We start from the raw sequence: 15,820 nt of genomic DNA on the forward strand, positions 1-15,820 counted from the left end.
AACGGATGAATGGACACTGTGCAACAATGTCTAGACAAGGATGTTCGCTCCCACTCATGGAACACTTCAGTGGTCAAGGACATTCAGCCTCGGACCTTCAGGTGGCCGTCCTCCAAGGCAGACCTTGGGATACACAACATCGCAGAGTCGCTGAGCAGGGGCTGATAGCTAAGTTCCGAACCCATGAGGGTGGTCTCAACTGGGATCATGAGTTCATGTCACACTACAGGTGACACCACTACACTATACACACACTCTTACGCAGGCTCACAGTGATAAAAAACTGCATGCATCTTTTTGCAAATCACTGACTCCAAATGTTGGTCACAGATAAATGGGACATTGTTTGCCAGTAGAGAATTTGAATATTTCCTAAAGTTGAATGGTATTTGTCATATAAGGAGAGCTACATAACATCCATCGTCCAATGATCCTGCAGAAACAGTCGTCCAAATTTTAAAAGCAGGCTTTAAAAAAACAGCCGCAAGCTTCACTGGATAATATACTGACTCGGTTCTTATTTGATTATAGATTCACCCCTCATGCAACTACAGGAATTACTCCGGCAGAGTTGCTAATGGAGAGAAGACTCTGCACTAGGTTAAATCTGATCTTCCTGGACGTGGCAGGGGGGAGGAAGGGGAGTGAAATGACATTGGGAATGCCAATGCCAGGCACAAGACTCTGTTAAGCAGGAGAGACAGTTTACTTCAGGGGAAGGAATTTGGTGTAGAACCCATAGGAATGGCCCTGCATGGGTAAGAGGCATGGTTGACACGAGATCAGATCCAGTGACATACTAAGTTCAGGTAGGTGCAATGGTCCAGAACAAGCACATGGACCATATGATAACTGCAAACTTGCCAATGGTGCAGGAGCAAAACACACCCAGCTCCTTAATTGCGTTTATGATGGTTCCGAAAATCGTGAGTTCTCCCTCTCTGTCAAACATTGAGGATATCTTTGAATCTGAGATGGACATAGCAGATGTCGCTGCCTCAATGCCTTTGCCACCTGAAGAGGAGAATAAATTTCTTCTGAGATGTTCTGGGCACAGGAGCGAGCTACTGTGCATTATACGCCGCCTGTCTCAGAGGCAGAGTCAGAGGAACCTGATCCAGTGCTAAAATATCTTAGAAGGAGCAACAAAAAAAATCTGCCTATTTTGTCGGACTAAGAGTGGGAGGGATGTAATGTTTGTTCTAAGGTCAGCTAGGTGGACCTCATAGATATGAATTCCTGATTAGGGCTGTTAATCTGGTCCAGTCAGGGATTCCTGGCTGACCGACAAGATCAGGAATGTCGGACATCCTGTTCACTGAAAGAGTTGGCTCTCAACTTGGATCCTTGTTCCTTAAAGGCTAAGTAGGGGTGTTGCCACAGTAGGCTTAGGAGAGAGCATGCTTATTAAGATGGTAGAGATGGGAGACCTTTCTGATTCAGACATGTTTCACTTGAGAGGCATGTTGTCTGCAAGATATTTGGTGATCCCCTTCATCGTTCTGTAGTCAAGCATCCATTAAGAACAAAAGTCAGCAAACTTCCAATGCACAAACAATGCAAGGCTCCAGAGTTTCTACTGAAACAACATTCCCTCACACACTGATTTGCTTCGTTAACTCTTATTTTTCATTCCCCTTCCATTCATTTGATGAAAAGGAAACACAAGTTTGTCTCAGTGTAACAAAGTTCGTAGTGCTTTATTGCACAACAGTTTGATATTGTTTGCAACAGAAACACAGGGGATCACAAAAAATCACAAATTGACATCACCAATACCTTCGCTTATACCCCTCTTACAAGCTGCTTTTGTAGCTATGGGTAGTTTGGAAGTAACGTCGTTGATAATGACTGCATAAAGCTCTTGGCAGTTGGCCTCACTGAGGAGATTCTAGGAAGGATGGAATACTCCAAAGAATTTTGCACCATATCACTTCAGGAACAGCCTGAAACAGGCCTCTGTTATAGGCCGAAAAGATAACAGATAGTTCCTCTGTCAGAACGCCCACAGAGATGGTTGATGGCGATCTCAGACCCTTATGAGGTTTGGCACTTTTATCACTATTGCTAGATCCTCAAGCCTTTTGTGGCATCCATGATCACTGGGAGGGAAACAGCTGATATTCATGTCATGCGTCTTCATACAATTTGTATCACTGACCAGTCAATCCTAGACTGTAGCATACATTCTGTGCACCTCTCCTATTTTGAATAATATAGATGTGGTTTTCAATGAGAATAGCCATCCTCTTAATGAAGGAGTTGATGAGCTTTAAAATACAGAATCATTGTGAGGTGTGTGAGATTCTCCATTCTCATCCCATGATTTTACAATGTTTCAGGTAACTTCTGACATATGACAAAAATCTCATCCTGGTTCTTCATGATTCCAACTCTTTGCATCTTTACCCAGCTGAGTTGAGCTCAACTGAACCTCCTTCCTCTGAATATGACTAACCACAGGCTGGCTTTGCTGCCCTCATAACCAGCTGCTGTGATGTGAGGTGAACCCAACCTGCACCACTACTCAGAGTACTCACTGACGTGCAAATGTTTGCACTGGTAGAAGGTTCACAAAAAAGATGTAATAATCTCGAATTCAACATGTCTTCCTCCTTTGACTCCTCAAGAATATGTATGCACTTCCCTCTCTATAATTGGTCCTATGAGAGACATTCAGTAAGGTGGTGAGAGTTTTCAACAGAGGAGCATTATTCCAATTGAATGATCCATAGCAAGCAAGATTGAGTGTGAGACCTTTCAACCTTCAGATCACATGCTGTGATACAGTAAAGATATCATGAGCATGACTTGTAAAGATGTGCTGACATACATACAATGAGAGTGAAAAAACTCCACAGAGGCCAGTACCCGGTCACAAAGTCACTCTTTATTTACACGTGGAGCATCCTTGGCATTGATACCACTCTCAGAGTGAGCTGGAAATCTGATATTCCTGTTCTTATCTGTCATTCCAGTCAATTGGACCAGATTAACAGCCCTAATCAGAGAAATCATATTCTACAAGGTCTACCTGGCTAACCTCGTTACAATCATTACACTCTAGGACAGTAAGACTCTAATCCTGGCTTTGAGAGGCAATATAAATCATTTCCATAGCGACTGTTTAGGAAAAGCTCAGGATAAATTATTAGATCCTTTTTATGCTGATGGGATTTGAAATCCATTGAATTCAGAGCATGAACAATGGCAAGCTATAACTGGTAGCCAGAATTCCTGCCCTGTCATATTTTTGCTAGCGGAGAGGAGCTCAAAAGATTTCTGTTTATTAACGAGGGAAACTTTGACCAATATTTCCCTTTGTAAAGCTTATTCACTATTTTGTTATCGGTGTAACTTTTAGAGAAAGTAGAATTATGCAATATTGACTTATTGATATTGTCGAGTCAAAGATGTAGTACTGGAAAACTACAACTGGTTAGGCACTATCCGAGGAGCAGGAGAGTCGACATTTTCAGCATAAGTTCTTCATCAGAAATGAGCTGAAGGGTCTGATGGATTTTCAGGTTCCTCAGTTCATTCCTGATGATGAGCTCATTCTTGAAACATTGACTCTCCTGCTGATTGGATGCTGGCTGACCAACTGTGTTTTTCCAGCACCACATGTTTTGATTCTGATCTCCAGCATCTGCAGTCCTCACTTTCTCAATTTTAGGCTGCAGTTGTATTGGTCTGGTACTGGTTGTTATTGAATATTAAGAAACTTTTGAGAAAGTACTTAAAACAATGAATACCTGAGCTAAAGCAATTGTACATGTAGTCCTGTTCCTGAATATGGGATGCACTTGCCACAATAGCCTCCACATTTCCCAGTCACTTTGGTGCCATTCTGTGGATAGAACAGGATTAACGTCACTGTCGCCAATGGAAGATAAAACGATCCATTAATGCCTAAACAAGTTAATAAAACTTTAAAAATATAAAATGAAAAACTTGTCAAAATCTTTTTTCCTCCTTTATTTATTAAAATGCTGGTTGGTTAATTTCATAAGTATTAGACCTAAGATATAAAACACAGCCAGTACATACCTGTTACTTATTTACTAATTACTTATTTGATTAATACTATCTTGTGCACACTGATAAGTATATACAAAATAATTTAGAAATGTGAACAATGATAATACTGGAAAATTTATTTTTAAAAAACACAGGAATGGGTTAAGAGCTATGATTATTGAATCCTAACAGCTCAATTTGCTGTATGAATTATTGATTTATTTTTGCATCTCTACCACATCAAACAATTGTTCTACATCTGACAGAAGCAGGAATTCTTCCAATTCAATTTTGAATATTTCTGTTGAGTTGTCTTTCTATGCAGATGTTGTTTATACAGTTACATTTTGTATATACTTGTGAACTTATATAGGGTGCAGATTTTTCTCCACTGAAACTGGTTTGTCAGAGTCTTTTACATCAATTTAGTTTATCAATTTCTCTTGGCGATTTGAGTCTTCCATTTGTGCTGTTTGCAAAATTGCCAATTTTTTTAATGATGTTTGGATATATGGTTTCCAATCTCATTATCTAAGTTATTAATGAATATAGTGACAAGTAGGACCCACGGAAGAGAACAGTATAGTTTGGCGTTTGCAATGTTCTCATCTACTTCTATTAAAACCCTGGGATGGAAGCAATTTAATTCTTCTAAATTGTTGCTGTTTATGCCTAAAGTATTTTTTCCTTTACTCTTATCTTGCTTACATTATGTTGAATTCTTGGGCTAAATTTTCATGTGGGTATGGATGCAAATTTGTTGAGCAGAAATAAGATTTTCCTCCACATTGCTAACCTTGTGCTATTTTCCTCTGACATTATTTGTGGTTTGGGATACCTGGTGTGCAAAATACATATGCATGCTCATTGGGATCAGGCTCCCCATTTTAAAAGTTGACCAAAACTGGATTTCCTCCTGCACACATTTTATCTGCTGGCATGGAGATTTGGAAGTCCGTTCACAATATGCTGGGTTTAAGAATTTGTGAAAAAAAATGCAAAACCGACTGAGTCTAGAATATTCTGTAAGGTAGCTGTAAAAGATTTTGGCATTTTCCAATGTCACTATTAGCTGTTGGATAATAATGTAGATGTGCTTTTTAAGCAATGATTCATTTTATAGATCTGTCCGGCAAAGATTAGTTGACAGTTACATTAATCAGCATTGGGTAATTGTTTACCTGCATTACAGTGTTTTTCCAATGGACTAATTATAATAATTTATTAAATTGTAAAAAGGGGATAGTCTCAGGGCAGAATGCGAACATTTGGTAGTTAAGAGTCCAAATCTTTTTGTACTAATCAAACTTCTTTTGCAGTCACCATTTAAGTTAAATCTCAAGGTTAAGTTCTAAAGGTGCCAGTCTTAAGTAGGAGTTCAACAAGGTCTCCATTGAAAGAGCAGCTGGGCACAGTTAATTAAAGAAGCAGCCAAAACTAGTTCCTCTGTAACTGGGTGAACTAAGCCTTTTGTGTTCAGAATATATAAACCTAGCTAACAATGTGCGATTGAGCGTTTGAGTGTGACTTACAATGAAGGGCTGCACATTGATGATTAAGGGAGTTGGGGAAGAAGGAAATGAGTTTTTTTTTTGGCTTTTTCAAATATCAGGAATTGGTTCTTTCTTTGCTATAGGAGAGGAAGCTTAATATTTGGTGACTATGTCTATGACTCCAGGGTGAACATGTTGATACTGAGCGCTTAATGTTTGAGCAGCTTCAGCTCAGAGTTTGCAAGCTGTTGAACTACAGACACTGTGACATTTCAGGAAGTGAGAAAGTTTCTTGGGGCCTTTTTATAAGGAACCAGTCACAGCTCTTCAGATATAGTCTTTTAATTTCAATGTTCAAGGCCAATAGAATAGACAGTTAAGGAGAAATTGAGAGCAAGAGCACATGAGCAGCAGCCTTTACAACAGGCTTGAGGTCCTTTCAGTTTGTTTGAATTAGAGTAGGTGTTGCAAGGTTGTTGAATCAACTGGCCAGAGCACTATGATCTAGGAAGGCATTCAAGGAGATTGACCAAAGAAGAACATAGTGGTATTGGGGGTCAGTATAATCTGAGGGATTGACACTTTTCTCTGGCAGCAAAGACTGCGGATCGAGAGTGCTGTGTTGCCTTTCTGGTGCCGGGATTTGGGACACCTGCTCAGGGTTGGAGAGTGATTTGGGAGTGGAAAGGAAGTGTCCTGTTACCATGCAGCTATCATGTATAATCTGAGGGATTGACACTTTTCTCTGGCAGCAAAGACTGCAGATCGAGAGAGCTGTGTTGCCTTTCTGGTGCCAGGATTTGGGACACCTGCTCAGGGTTGGAGAGTGATTTGGGAGTGGAAAGGAAGTGTCCTGTTACCATGCAGCTATCATGTTGATATCATGTAGATATCAACTACATACTCAGAACAAAGAATGTTCTGCTGTGTCAATACAAGTAGCAAGGCACTTCCAAAATAAGCACCAGAAACTCAAAGGTCAGAATCTCTGCATTATACCTGGCATAGAGCAAATCAGATTAGAGAAGTGAATAAATAGATTAAATACTGGTGTGGGAGAAGTGCAATGGTTTGTGTGGCACTAGCACCAATATGGGGAAAGTGGGGTCTATCTTGTTGGGATATTAGGCTCTTGTACCATTCTGGGGCCAGTGTTCTTGCAAATCAAAAATAGAGAAATAGAGAGGACTTAAAATTAAGTCAGGTGGGCAAGGAAGCAAATTTGGGAAAATGTAGTAAATCAAAGAGTAAAGATAAGGCAAAAGAGAACTACAATAAACAGACTCTCATAGGAAGGGAGAGAGGTACAAATCCAAGTGTAAATCAACAGATATCACTACAGCATACAAAAAGCACGACAACAACCTGATGAAGGAACAGAGCTCCGAAAGCTAGAGCTTCCAAATAAACCTGTTGGACCATAACATGGTGTTGTGTGATTTTTAACTTTGTACAAAAAAAAATAGTTTGCAACTAAAGACTGTATCTGAATGTACACAGTATTTGAAACAAACTGATGACCTGACAAACTAAATAGAAATAAAGCATCCTGTTAGCTGTTACAGAGAAATGCTGCAAAGGGAGATGGATGGCAGCCATTGAATGATATGGGATATTTCGGATGAGTAGGAAGCTAGGAAAAGGTGGAGGGCTGGCTCTATTAGTTAAATTATAATATCAGCAAATACAGTGGGATGTCCTAAGTTCAGGAAGCCAGGATGTAATAATAGTTTGGGCAGAGCTAGGAAATGACATAGGCAAGAAGTCACTTGTTGGAGTCGTGTACAGCCCCCCTGACAGTAACCACATGGTAGGGTGGAGGATGAAAGAAGAAATAATGGAAGTTTGTCAGAAAGGCACGGTGTTTGTCATATAAGATTTTAATGTACATATGGAGTAGAAAATTCAGATGGGCAAAAGTAGTCTAGATGAGGAGTTCATAAAATGTTTTCGGGATAGTTTCTGAGAACAGCATGCTCTGGTCCCAATCAGAAAATAGGTTATACTATGTGGTATCATGCAGCATGTTAAGATTAATTAATGATCTCATAGAGAAGGTGTCCCTAGGTAGCAGTGACAATTGTATGTTTGAGGAAGTTAGGACTGACTCCAAGACTCTTTGATTTCAAAAGCTCTCAGAGAAATTATGAGTACATGAAAGCAGAGCTAATTGAAGCAAATTGCCAAACAAGGTTAAATAATAGATCAATACAGATGCAGTTGCATACATTTTAAGGGTATTTCAGAATAGATAGAATAAAATAATTCGAATGATTTAAGAAGAATTCAGTGATGGAACCACCACCTATGGTTTACTAAAAAGGTGGAGAAAGTGAGGTCTGCAGATGCTGGAGATCAAAGTTGAAACTTTATTGCTGGAACAGCACAGCAGGTCAGGCAGCATCCAGGGAACAGGAGATTCGACGTTTCGGGCACAGGCCCTTCTTCAGGAATGAGCAGAGAGTGTTCAGCAGGAGAAGATAAAAGGTAGGGAGGAGGGACTTGGAGGAGGGGAGTTGGAAATGTAATAGGTGGAAAGAGGTCAAGGTGAGGGTGATAGGTCGGAGTAGGGTGGAGGCGGAGAGGTCAAGAAGAAGACTGCAGGTCAGGAAGGCGGTGCCGGGCTGGAAGGATCCGGCTGAGACAAGGTGGGGGGAGGGGGGATGAAGAAACTGGTGAAGTCCAAGTTCATCCCCTGCGGTTGGAGGGTTCCCAGTCGGAAGATAAGACGCTCCTCCTCCGACCGTCGGGTTGTTGTGGTTTGGCGGTGGATGAGTCCAATGACCTGCATATCCTCGGTGGAGTGGGAGGGGGACTTCACCAGTTTCTTCATCCCCCCTCCCCCCACCTTGTCTCAGCCGGATCCTTCCAGCCCGGCACCGCCTTCCTGACCTGCAGTCTTCTTCTTGACCTCTCCGCCTCCACCCTACTCCGACCTATCACCCTCACCTTGACCTCTTTCCACCTATCACATTTCCAACTCCCCTCCTCCAAGTCCCTCCTCCCTACCTTTTATCTTCTCCTGCTGAACACTCTCTGCTCATTCCTGAAGAAGGGCCTGTGCCCGAAACGTCGAATCTCCTGTTCCCTGGATGCTGCCTGACCTGCTGTGCTGTTCCAGCAATAAAGTTTCAACTTACTAAAAAGGTGAACGATTGTACTAAACTAAAGAAAGCTTATATTGGTGCAAGGACAAGAGACACATAAGGAGAAAATTTTAAAAAGTAAAGAATAGCTGAAATATTATTAAGGAAAGGAAAATATAAGAGAAAGCTAGACAGCAAGATAACAACAGATAGTAAAGTTCCTATAAATATTTTTAAAAATACAGTTATCAAAATTAATGTTGGTTCAATGGAAAGTGGATCTGAAGCATTGAAAGTGGAAAACATGCAGAGGCATATATATGGAGAAGATATTTTGTAATGGTCTTCACAACTGAGGATAAAAATAACATTCCAGATGCAGCTATAAATCAGAAGATTGAAGGTGAAACTCAGGAAACTGACAATTATTAGAGGAGTAGTACTGAATAAATTATTGGACGTGCAGACTGACAGATCCTGATGGATTGCATTCGTGGGAAGTTAAAGAAGTAACCAGTGAGAAAGTTTATGCATTGGTTTTAATTTCACAACCTCCCTAGATTCAGGCAAGGTTCTAATAGATTGGAAGATAGCAAATGCAACTCTTTCATGCAAAAATTTGGGAACAGATAGTGAAAAGGAAACTACCTGTGAGCTGAACATCCTTGATAGGGAAAGATCAAAAGATATTTTTAAAGGTGTTATAGCAGTGCACTTGGATGCATTCAAGCTAATTTGGCTTGAGTCAGAGGCTAGACTGGTATCTGCTGGATTTACAAGAATAAGTTGTCTTGATAGTGAAATAAAAAGATCCTGAGGGCTACTGACAGGGTGAATGAGGAGAGGATGTTTCCGCTCATGGAAAAATCTAGAACCAGAGGTCGTTGTTCTGAAGTAAAGGGTTGCCCATTTAAAACAGATGTGAGATGAAAATTATCATGCAATTATGGAACTTTATTCCAGAAAATGTGGTGTAAATAGAGTCTTGGAATATTTTAAAACAGATATATATTCTTGATAAGTAAGGAGGTAGGTGGGAATGTGGGTTGCAGTTATAATCAGATCAGCCATGATCTTATTAAATGTTGGAGCAGGCTCAAGGGGCCAAATGGCCAATTCCTGCTCTTTGTTCATACGTAAAATCTTCTGTTGTCTTTTGTTTTGTGCTGTGATTTAATTGGATGAGTAGATCTGGCTGTATTGAAAAGAAACTATGTATGAAGTTATAAAAAATGGTCCACACCCCCTCAACTGATTAACAGGCACTCTGCTTAGAAATGGAAGTGGATATCAGTTCTGTCAATGGAGCTGAAAGCTTTGGTAATTACAGAAACCCATTATATTAGTTTGGTTTCAAAAGCTTCATCTCAGTATATGGTCTTACTGAAAAGAAGAACTATTGAAGCTTTTATGAGTCTAAATTAAGTCTTTGATGTGGCTTCTTTGTTTTCAAACCTATTTGGCAATAGAGGATTACATTTTTCTTTCCTTGTGTTTTCTGCTCGAGTATTAATAACAATGAGTTTGAATTCAGAATTTTCTTAGACGATTAAAGGTTTACTGGTTTTAAAATAATTGCCATTGATATTGCTTGGTTCTTGAGAACTGCACAGCTGAGTGCTTGATGAGTGGCTGTGGTGTATACAAGTGGGGACATAGAGGTGGCATAGGAAATCTGAAGTGGAATTTAGATTGCATTAGGATGTGAGGGAATGAGGTTCAGAGAGCTTTTAAATGATCCTGTTTGCTGAACTGCTGTATTGGAGAACTGACTAGTGTCTGCACCCACACTCTTCAGCATTCTACTGAGACTCACAAAGTGAACTGCAAATCTGATCTTTGAGCAGAAAGTCAAGATTCCCCCATAAAGTCATAAGAGAATCAGGTGTGCACTTTGAAAGCCGCACAAGTACACAGCTTGGGTATTCCCAGCCCAGACAAAAATGCAAAATACTGTCTCTGATTCAATAGAAGCTTCCTTGAGAGGTTGGGCATGCTGACCTCTTCCTCTATTTTTATTTAACATATTGAGGTTTTTAATAACACTGTCATTCATTGTCAAGTGACCCCTCCTTTTTCTGATAACCCCCTTTTCCAAATCTGATTGCAAAATAAAATTGTTGATTTTCATATTCATTACAAATTTGTTTTCATATTTCTGTTGTGAAACTTTTGCTAATGGTTTCTGTATCTTTTACTGCTCTATATACCTTTCCCATGCATGATGATCCATGTTTTTTCTTACTATTTTATGCCCCTATATCCTGTATGATGCCCATGTATCCACCATAGTCTATCACCAATAAGCATCTATACAATTTGCAAGAACTAAGCAATAGCAATGGGGATTATTTTTTAATTATTAGAAAACTAGTAAACCTCTAATTATACACCTTGCTTTTTTTATTTTCCATTGATTTGAAATGAGTTAAATTAAAAACAAGAGTCAAGTTGGCACAATTAGTCTTTTATACTTCTACATCAGAATTTTACTGCAGTCTTTTGTTTGGCTCTGTGTAGTGCTGTTCCAGTTTACAGGACAGATTTTTAATACATCAATCCAAAACTAATCCCATTGTTGCATGCTCCCTTCATAGCACTTTGTAAACGTTTATTCACTTTTCTCTCAATGTTCTCTGGTTCAGTTGCTTCTTAGGGCAAAGTCTCCTAACCTTTCCCCTCACTTAGCTATTGTTAATTTTAAACTGATGATCACACTTCAACTTCCCATCAAGAGAAAATAATACTTATTCCAAACCATTAAACTTTAAAAATGTCTTCTTCGTTTTCCAGTCTCCAGTAATAGAGCCAATTTCTAAGGACTCTGCTTTTGATTATAGTTTTCACCCCTCACATCATCTGGTGAATCTACACTATGTGATCTCAAATGATTTACTATATGTTTGGTATTAGAGCATCAAAACTTTATGCAGCATTCATAAGTTAAGGCCCAATGATTGTCCATCTGTATTTGCATTTTCATTCTGCATTTGAACTTCCAGATCTCCTCTTTCATGCACATCCTTCAGAGTGTTTCTTTTTAATGGGTCTTCTCATTCAATGAAGCCATTAATTTTTGGATATGTGATTTTTTTTTAACTTTTTGAGTATCTAAGCTTGTCTCTTGCCCATGTGGGGCATCAGCATTTAAAAATAACAAGCTCAGAGAGCACATGACACCGGGTTATAGTCTAATAGGTTTATTTGGAAGCACCAGCTTTTGGAGGGCTGCTCCACCAACCACCCTATGAAGAAGCAGTGCTCCAAAAGCTAGTGCTTCCAAATAAATCTGTTAGACTATAACCTGGTGTTGTGTGATTTTTAACTTTGCACACCCCAGTCCAACACCAGCTCCTCCAAATCAAGCTCAAAGGCAGTTAGGAACTAGAATTCAGTCAGATGTTAGGTTCCTGACCCCACTTTGGAAAATGGAACAACAATCTCTTTGGATAAAATTGAAGCGCTTAGCAAATGTGTTTTACTGTGTTATACTGCATAATTACTAGCCACAGACATTAGCATTATAAGATTTCCTAGAATAATGCTAGCGATCTCTCAAAAATAGCTGTACACATCATAAATGTCATCTGATATAAAGGAAGGACAAGTGAACATATCAGTTAACAAATCATTGAAATACAATTATATTTTCACTAAACAATATTGAACACAAATAAAATTATTTTTCTTCAAATAATATTGAACCACATTTTTCATTAGATCCTCACCAGTAATCTCTGTATTTCTACAACAGCATAATTTCCCTGTGAAATCCACCTTGTTGATTCGGACACTCTGAGTCCTGTCCCAGAAAGATTAATACTGAATTGACCCTGAAAAATAATATCCTTCAGTTATTATAAACTGTCCATATTTATAAGAGTTTGCAAAATTCACATCAGACCATTAGATTTTGAATTAATATAACATAAAGCTTTATTTGTTAGATCTAAGCCAATGGAAGTTTTATGTCAATACACATAAAGTGAATAAAAATGGGAAAAAAACACCCTGCAGATTACTATAAGTATTAATAGTAAAATATTATCAATTTGCACATCCTTGTGAAATTACTTGTGAATAATGGTATAAATTGTAATGCTTTAATAATTTTTAAAAAGAGTTCCCATTATAAAGCAAGAATTCTGGATGCTGGAAATCTGAAAAACAGAAATGACTGAAGAAACTCAGTAGGTTTTGTAGCACCTGTGTACAGAAAGCAGAGTTAATGTTTTGAGCCCAGTGAACTTTCTTCAGCGTTTCTGAAAGTATAGAGTTTCTACGCTAAGCTATTATACCTAGACTTATAAAAATGACTAACACAATTTCCAATATCCAATTGCATTATTTCAGAACTTTCTGCAGAGGGCACTGCTGTTGTGCTTGCAAATAGAAGATTTGATTCAGATAAATATTATCATCTCATAGCTGCACATTAAAACATTTATGCATTACTATACAAGCTCTTCTTTTGAAGTATTATAAAAATGGTCACTTTTTCATTAAATAGACAATAACAATTATACAAAGATAAATGTCATTGGAAATGTAGAAGGCCTATGACATGCATGATCATTTTAACCGAGTAGGTTAATTTAGCTTTGCCTAATGCAATTGGAAGTAATAAATCATGAACTACATTCTGATTATAAGTATTACTCTGTGTGAACATTAATCAATATCACTAGAAACTGTTGTAGGATACCCACTATCATCTTCACAGGGCTACAATGTACAATAAATACTATATTTGGCATTCATGCTTATTGCTGTATATTCCCAATTGCAGTTGAAAAGTTTTGTCGGGTGAGATTCAGAGTTCCTAGTCCACCATAGCTCAGTGACTTTTCTCATACAATCTTCGGCTCACCTCATTCATAATATAACTGGGTTCCAAAGTGCTTTTCTTAAGGAATCGTATAGCTGGAGTTGTGGAAACTTTTGGCATGGTCGGGACCTTTTGGCTTTCACACCACTAGTGTCATACTTAAAGTCCAGCTACATGGCACCTAACTGGCCCTCTTACTGTTGTTGCTCAACCATTTTTTTTACCAAATACATGGACCAGAGGAAAAGAAAATTTGCTCCCTGGAGGTTTGGTGGACAGGGTGGTGAAGAGTACGGCTTCCTTTATCATCTGGCCACAACATGAGGCTATGCCATCAGACCCAGCCAGGCTGAACACAAACTGCAACCCAGATCACTGCTGGGTCTCAGCTGAAAAGAAATGCTCAGTAGAAAGGTGATCATCTGCACTCCGCAAGGATAAGTGCCACCATCTTTCCTCTGCTACCTTGCACTCGCCCTAACTCTAACTGCACACTCATACCACCAAGGATCCTTGACATGGAGAGATTGGCAGATGTCAGACTCCTCACTCCCGACAAGGAGAAAATATTCCATCTTGATAGAGAACAGCATGACTAGCCATGGTGATGGAAGACCTGAATGGGTAACCAAGCCTATAAGTTTCATTGTGCTTTGCTGTTCTTCCTTTACTACCACTAATTAATTCTTAATTTGCATAAACTTTTAGGCATCTTTGACAAGCGCTAGCGAACCTCCATAACGTGGCCATCAGATCCTCAGCTTCCCCTCCACCTTGAGGAGGAAGCCAATGACCCCTCAGGAGATGGACTGGTAAGGCTAACACCTACAGCCTCCTGCAGCTCAGATTTTCACCTTGGTAGATTTTCTTTCAGGTGCATAATTTGGTAGGTACTCCACTAAAACATCTCTACAGCTGGTCAATAACAGAATCTCCATGTTTCTGATACTCAGAGGATTGTCACTCAGCAGGCAGCTGCTCAGCTCCATGGAGAAGACAATTTCATGGTCTCTGCCATTAATTACTTTGTCAAATTGCACAGGAACAGCAGGCAGGTTTGTCAGAGGCACTGGCTAAGTTGAATGAAGAATTGATGAGTCCACCAACATTATCAGTACTTTTCTGGCTCTGTCATGTGTGTCTGGTTGGACAGTTTGGACTGCATTTGAGGGGCAGATCAAGCAGACTCAGTGTCTGCCAGACGTAAGCATGGTCTTGCACTCCATCACCGTATCTATAGGTGGTTAGCATCAATGGCAAGGCATGTGGAGGAAGGGGAGATACAAGCAGATACACATAGGGAGAAAAAGGCCCCCAAAAGTTAATTCTCAGGTCACTGCAAAAATGCCAGACCCTTCCACTGCGATGTGATGTCAAACCTCCAGAAGGTCTATCCAAGTAGACTAAGGCTACATCTGGGCAGGAGGCTCTCAGCAGGCCTGGATCTTCTAGACCCAAAGACACTTGTGAATGACTCCCATGACTGACAAACTCCAGGGTCAACCACTGAGCAGGCTCCCTCCACCTCAGTTCTGGAAGCTGGGACTGCACTTTGTCATAGTGAGAGAGAGAGAAAAAGAAGAAAATATACTAAGGGTACTCTTATGGTTCATGTGACATTACATAGACAGCACTTGATGTATTTAATTTATTTTTACTTGCTCTGTTAAAATGTTTGCTGTCGGGTCAACTTTACTGCTGGACCTGATTAAGTCACACCCTGTGAGAGATGAGCAGCCACTTCAGATATCCGAAGGATGAACATAATGACCAAACATTCCTCATGTTTCGCAAGCAACTGATTTTGTCTGCAGATAGCCTCAGACATATGGGATCCTTGCTAGGGCCTGCACCACTATCCACACTTACACCCATCCTGTGAGTGAGAGTAGAATCAGTGATCCCACACATCATTCTATCTATCTCTTTTCAAGACTGAGAGATATATATAATAGACATCTTGCATGTCCAAACCCCCTTATAGTCACAGTTTGGTCCAATAAGAGAAGCTGTACAAAGCGCCATTTCTTGCAGGTTCAGTGTTGTCCTAGAGAATGCTCAAGCATTTCAGGGTAACTCAGCAGTGTACACACACTCTGAAAAATTGAAGGGTTAGGGATCATGAAACGGTCAAAAGGAAATTCCTCTCAATATCCTTGATATTATGACAGACCTCACTGCACAACATTCAAATGTCATCCTCACCAATATCTTAAGAGTTCCCAAAACCTAGTGACCTGACTCCTCTGACTGTTGCTTTTCCCATGATGGTCATTAGGAGATGTAATGTGCAGATACTTTAAAGTGGGATTGCCCAAAGATATCAAGTATATAATCTCATGGGTAACAGGACACTAATTCAGCAACTCAAGGCTCAAGAACTATAAAAATAA

The 15,820-nt window shown here is 39.6% G+C and overlaps 1 protein-coding gene across 4 annotated transcripts in view; it reads right to left on the minus strand.

Annotated features, from left to right (window-relative positions):
* adamts9 (ADAM metallopeptidase with thrombospondin type 1 motif, 9) overlaps nucleotides 1-15,820 on the minus strand; it is a 258,667-nt gene that overhangs the window by 5,608 nt on the left and 237,239 nt on the right. For all 4 annotated transcript variants that reach the window (XM_087994412.1, XM_087994415.1, XM_087994414.1 and 1 more), the window contains 2 exons: nucleotides 12,328-12,432; nucleotides 3,756-3,850 (listed from right to left, as the gene is read on the minus strand). In XM_087994412.1, coding sequence (XP_087850538.1) covers nucleotides 3,761-3,850; nucleotides 12,328-12,432 — 195 coding nt within the window. In that variant the 3' untranslated portion in view covers nucleotides 3,756-3,760. The remainder of the gene's footprint in view (nucleotides 1-3,755; nucleotides 3,851-12,327; nucleotides 12,433-15,820) is intronic.

This window comes from Chiloscyllium plagiosum, unplaced genomic scaffold (assembly GCF_037043375.1).
Source record: "Chiloscyllium plagiosum isolate Xiang-an unplaced genomic scaffold, Cpla_swu_hap1 HiC_scaffold_14, whole genome shotgun sequence".
Taxonomy (NCBI): domain Eukaryota; kingdom Metazoa; phylum Chordata; class Chondrichthyes; order Orectolobiformes; family Hemiscylliidae; genus Chiloscyllium; species Chiloscyllium plagiosum.